The 6,000-nt window shown below is 46.0% G+C and overlaps 1 protein-coding gene across 1 annotated transcript in view; it reads right to left on the bottom strand.

Annotated features, from left to right (window-relative positions):
- LOC107596888 (ryanodine receptor 1-like) overlaps window positions 1-6,000 on the bottom strand; it is a 112,156-nt gene that overhangs the window by 27,066 nt on the left and 79,090 nt on the right. Inside the window, exons 68-69 of the mRNA XM_016287746.1 lie at window positions 4,521-4,639; window positions 3,306-3,405 (exon numbers count right to left, since the gene is read on the bottom strand). Coding sequence (XP_016143232.1) covers window positions 3,306-3,405; window positions 4,521-4,639 — 219 coding nt within the window. The remainder of the gene's footprint in view (window positions 1-3,305; window positions 3,406-4,520; window positions 4,640-6,000) is intronic.

Below are 6,000 nucleotides of genomic sequence, written 5' to 3'. Positions count from 1 at the left end.
GGGGGGGGGGGGGGGGGGGGGGGGGCCCTACTTCTGGCAGTCACCTGGCTGGTCTTACAATGACAGTGATGAATTCCCCTCCGAGGAACCAACCTCTGAGGGCTACTCCTTCCACTGGCACTCTGCAGCCAGTGGAGCTGCCCAAGGCACGGGCTGGACCCTCTCGTGGGGTACCACTCCTATCCTTCGGTGCTCCCCCCCGAAGATCGGATGTCGACCGCTGCATCGGAGGGTGAGCCAGACCTTTCGGGAGATGATGATCAAGCAGATCCGGAAATGGTGGCTATGCTTGCCTGGGGCCGCCGAGAGGGTTGGGCTCAATTGGAAGCCTCCACCACATCCCGAACCCTCGAGGCTGGACGATTGGTTTCTCGGGGTGGCTCACGCTGGTTCTCAGGGCCCCACCCCGGTGCCTTTTTTTCTGGAGGTGCATGATGAGCTCACTGGGTTGTGGACGGCACCTTTCACTGCCAGAAACCGCCGTGGTGGCTCATCCTCCCTCACCAGCCTCGATGGTGGGGCAGCGCGGGGATATAGGGAAGTCCCTCCGGTGGAGCGGTCGGTAGCGATGCAATTGTGTCCAAATACCACTGCCACCTGGCGGAGCAAGCCGTCACTTCCCTCCCGGGCCTGTAGGTTCACGTCAGCTCTGATCGGCAGTGCTTATGCGGCCTGCGGGGAAGATGCCTCCACCTTACAAGCCATGCTGTTATTGCACATTCATCAGGCCAAGGCACTGAAGGACCTGCACGAGGGTGGTCACGACACAGAAGTTCTCAGAGAACTCCGAGAACTACTGACCTCGTGCCACATGCAACGAAGGTCACTGCGCGGTCTCTGGGCCATATGATGTCAACTATGGTGGTCCAGGAGCGCCATCTCTTACTTCATTGTACCCAGGAAAGGCGGTGGGTTAGGAGCAATCTAGGATCTGCGTGTCTTGAATTGGGCCCTTCACAAGCTACTGTTCAAGATGCTCACGCAGAAGCGCATCTTCGGGGTGCATCCATCCCCAAGATGAGTTTGCAGCAATCGACCTGAAGGATGCATACTTTCTTGTTTCGATCCTTTCGTGCCACAGGCCATTCCTGCGGTTCGCGTTCGAAGGACGAGCATATCAGTACAAGGTCCTGCCCTTCGGGCTATCCCTGTCACCCCGTGTCTTCACAAAAGTCAACTACCTCGACGACTGCCTCATACTAGCTCAGTCTCAGGATAATTTGTGCGAACACAGGGAATTGGTGCTTTCGCACCTCAGCCCCGACGCAGAGGATCTCTTTTCTCGGTATGGAGTTGGATTTGGTCGAACAGACAGCACGCCTCACGCAGGAACGTGCTCAGTCAGTGTTGAACTGCCTGAATATGTTCAAGAGCAGGACGGCGGTCCCACTGAAACAGTTTCAGAGGCTCCTGGGGCATATGGCAGCGGCAGTTACACCACTGGGGCTGCTTCATATGAGACCACTTCAACACTAGCTTTATGGCCGAGTCCCGAGGTGGGCGTGGAAATGCAGCACCGGGTCCTAGTCGCACCGGCCTGCCGCCAAACCTTCACCCTGTGGTTAGACCTTGCGTTTCTCTGGGCAGAAGTGCCCCTAAAACAAGTCTCCAGGCATGCTGTGGTTTACACGGATGCATCTACCACCGGCTGGGGGGCCACATACGGCGTGCATGCAGTGTTGGGGGTTTGGACGGGCACCCAACTGCACTGGCACATCAACTGCTTAGAGCTGTTAGCAGTACGCCTTGCCTTGAACCGTCTCAGAGGGCGCTTACGAGGCAAGCATGTGCTGGTCCGCGCGGACAACACTGCAACTGTTGCGTACATCAACCGACTAGGTGGTCTATGCTCCCGTCGCATGACGCAACTCACCCACCACCTCCTCCTCTGGAGTCAGAAGCATCTGAGGTCGCTTTGTGCCATTAACATTCCGGGTGTGCACAACCGTGCAGCTGATGAGCTGTCACGAGCTGCGCTCCCCGGAGAATTGAGACTCATCCCCAGACGGTCCAGCTGATTTGGAGCCCCTTAGGTAGACCTGTTTGCCTCTCCAGAGACCTCTCACTGCCAGTTGTTTTACTCCCTGACCAAGGGAACACTCGGCATGGACGCACTGGCACACAGCTGGCCGCGGGGCCGGCGAAAGTATGCGCTTCCCCCAGTGAGCCTTCTCGCACAGACGCTGAGCAAGATTAGGGAGGACGAGGAGTAGGTCCTGCTTGTGGCGCCTTACTGGTCCACTCGGACCTGGTTCCCAGAACTAATGCTCCTCGTGACAGCCCCTCCCTGGCAGATTCCTCTGAGGAAAGATCTACTGACTCAGAGACGCACCCACGTCCAGACCTCTGGAAACTTCATGTCAGGTCCCTGGATGGGACGCGGAGGTTCTAGGTGACCTACCCCAGGTGGTAGTTGACACCATCACTTCGGTGAAAGCTCCATCTTCGAGACACGCTTACGCCTTGAAGTGGAACCTGTTCGTCGAGTGGTGTTCTTCTCACTGAGAAGACCCCCGAAGAAGTCCGATCAGAGTCGTGCTGTCCTTTTTGCAGCACGGGTTGGAGTGAAGGCTGTCTCCCTCCACCCTTAAAGTCTATGTTGTGCGTTTGCTGCTAACCACGACCCCGTGGAAGGGAAGTCGGTAGGGAAGCATGACCTGGTCATCAGATTTCTTAGGGGGCGAGAAGGTTAAATCCTCCCCGCCCCCCTCTATACCCTCTTGGGACCTGCCTCTAGTGCTCAAAGCACTACAGCAGGGCCCATTTGAGCCTTAGCAGTCAGTTGATCTGAAGTTTCTATCAATGAATAGAAATCTGCTCCTGCTTGCATTGGCCTCCATCAAGAGGGTAGGGGACCTGCACGCATTTTTGGTCGACGAATCGTGCCTAGAGTTTGGGCCGGCTAACTTCCAGGTAATCCTGAGGCCCTGGCCCGGCTATGTGCCCAAAGTTCCCACTACTCCCTTCAGGGATCAGTTGGTGAGCCTGCAAGCGCTGCCCCCGGAGGAGGCAGACCCAGCCCTAGCTTTGCTTTGTGCCGTCCGAGCCTTGAGATGGTACGTAGACCGGACACAAAGCTTCAGGACCTCAGATCAGCTCTTTGTCAGTTACGGAGGCCTACGTGACATCTACGTTCCCTCCTTCAGGGAACGAGGGTTACATACTTAACCGAGAATGCTGTGAATATCATCAATTTGCGTTAACGACTCATCTGCACCATCTAGAGTTTCATGAAAGAACTTGGCATTTACTTTTTGTTTTTGTCATAGTCCAAATACATGTGTTGTAAGTGATTGTGCGTGTACCTTTGCAAGCACCGATCATCTGCAGAACCATTTCAGCCGCTACGCGGTCATGTAGACGGGACTGCTGGTACAGAAGCCTCTGCTTTTCCATTTCCTTCTCCTATTAGATGAAAACAAACCGGTCCAGTCATAATGATGCCGGGCTTTAAATACCCCTTCCCCAAGACCATCCAACATACACACACACACACACACACACTCATACACTAAGCATTACACTATTTTTTTAATATAAATTAGTTATAGATATTTTATACAAGTTATATTTGACAAGAAGGATGATTACAATTTAATCTAGTAAAGTTTTAAAAAGTTCTATCTTGTAAAGTTTAAAAAAGCTATTTTTGAGTTTCTATTTTTGGTTTCTCCCTGAATACCTGAGAAAATGTCTTGTATTAAAATTATTAATGAAAATGTGGTGAACTGACTATTTTTATACCAGTTTTTACTTCTTAATTAGTGCTTATGCTTGTTTTCTTCATTCATCTACACATCTTACACACTCTTTATAATCCAAACCACAAGTGCTATTAGTCATGTGTCCGTTATTTGAGCCGTTCACGTTTGCTGACTGGCACAAACGTTAGACTACAGCAAGCAGACCTGCTCTCCCTGAACAGTGAGGCACATTTGTATGATACTACTGGCTCTTCCCTCTGTTTTAACGACATCATACAGCTGGGTGCTGTACTTTCTTACAAACCCTCACACCACGACTGCTAAATCAGCTTATGGCAGCAAAGTATGACATAAAAAAAGGCATTTTTCAATTTATAAATAAAAGTAATGTTGTGCTGCTCAATATTTTGTGGAAACTGTGATTTTTTTTCAGGATTCTATGATGAATAGAAAGTTCAAAAGAACAGCATTTGATTGAAATACTGTACAAATCTTCTTAACATTGTAAATGTTCAAATAAATTAACATGAATAAAATAGCAATAATAATAATAAAAGTATTATTTTATTTTTTTTATTTACCAACTTTTGAACGGTAGGTATAAAATATTTATTTTTATGTTAAAACTGCACTAGTGAAAACCAATACTAAAAGCATTTGAGTATACTACAGTATTGACTACTTTTTTAGAAGTTATTGTATAGTGAATTCTTGTCTGAGACTGTTTTTAATTTTCAATGTTTTAGAGACTACTTAGCATATTGCATTGTATGTAGCATATTGTTACGGCATATTCACAACAATAATATATCTCACAATAAATGGAAGAAATTGTTCTCTGTAGAGTTGAACATTTATCGAAGTGACCCATTTGAAATTGGGTGGTGATGATACCCTGTTGACAAAAAGGATTATACAAGTACATACAATGCATCAAGCGGGCTGATTTTTAAGCTGAACCCACCCCTAAAAGCACCCAAGCGTCCCAACCCCAGCATGAAGCCCCACCCACTCCCACCCCGCCCTGAGAGCCAGGCCATGTCCTACAACTTGTGTGACTTAATACTGTATTGATCATCTTTGTAATTAATTCAATGTGTTTTTTTTTACCTGTTGTTTTAGATGGAAATATGTCAAGCATGCTCTTTCTGTAATGCGATGCTCTGAATGTGTTTGTGTGTGTCTGTGCAGGCTTTTACTGTAGTCTTTGGTGAGTACAGAGAAAAAGACTTGTTCCAATTCAAAACAAAGACATGGAGACACACTTTTGGAGACACACAAGGTCATCACATACAGGCCTGATCTAAATCCAGAAAATTATGTCAGCCTTCATAAAACCTTCACCACCAACACACACATATTTATGCAGCGTTCAACCATGTCGCAATTATCATGATTACTAGATGACAACCCAGACATTTATTCTACTTTCTGTTACAATACTATTAAGGCCAAAATGAATCTGTGTAGTTTGAGTAAACAATAGATATTATGGGCCAGATTTACTAAACAGGGCAAATTAGCGTTAGAGCGCAATTCCATAAAAGCGCCGATGGGAGGGTAAAATTCTGTGGGTGATTTACTGACAATGCGCACATTAAAGAACACAGACAGATAATTTCCATAATGACCAGTGCAATCTACCAAGAGCAGCGCAAATTTTTTGCGTTAAATAATGGTGCAAATACTAGTAATTTGACAACCGCAAATATTAGTAAATCGCGTTGTGTGATTCATTTTAATTTTAATTTTGAGTCTGAAAGGGAAACTCCTAGAAATGCATATTCAATAAGGTCAGGCGCACAAATAAATTTGATTGAAATACTGTACAAATCTTCTTAACATTGTAAATGTTCAAATAAATTAACATGAATAAAATAGCAATAATAATAATAAAAGTATTATTTTATTTTTTTTATTTACCAACTTTTGAACGGTAGGTATAAAATATTTATTTTTATGTTAAAACTGCACTAGTGAAAACCAATACTAAAAGCATTTGAGTATACTACAGTATTGACTACTTTTTTAGAAGTTATTGTATAGTGAATTCTTGTCTGAGACTGTTTTTAATTTTCAATGTTTTAGAGACTACTTAGCATATTGCATTGTATGTAGCATATTGTTACGGCATATTCACAACAATAATATATCTCACAATAAATGGAAGAAATTGTTCTCTGTAGAGTTGAACATTTATCGAAGTGACCCATTTGAAATTGGGTGGTGATGATACCCTGTTGACAAAAAGGATTATACAAGTACATACAATGCATCAAGCGGGCTGATTTTTAAG

This window comes from Sinocyclocheilus grahami, unplaced genomic scaffold, assembly GCF_001515645.1.
Source record: "Sinocyclocheilus grahami isolate Dianchi unplaced genomic scaffold, SAMN03320097.WGS_v1.1 scaffold224.1, whole genome shotgun sequence".
NCBI lineage: Eukaryota > Metazoa > Chordata > Actinopteri > Cypriniformes > Cyprinidae > Sinocyclocheilus > Sinocyclocheilus grahami.
This window is presented reverse-complemented; position numbering and strand designations above follow the sequence as displayed.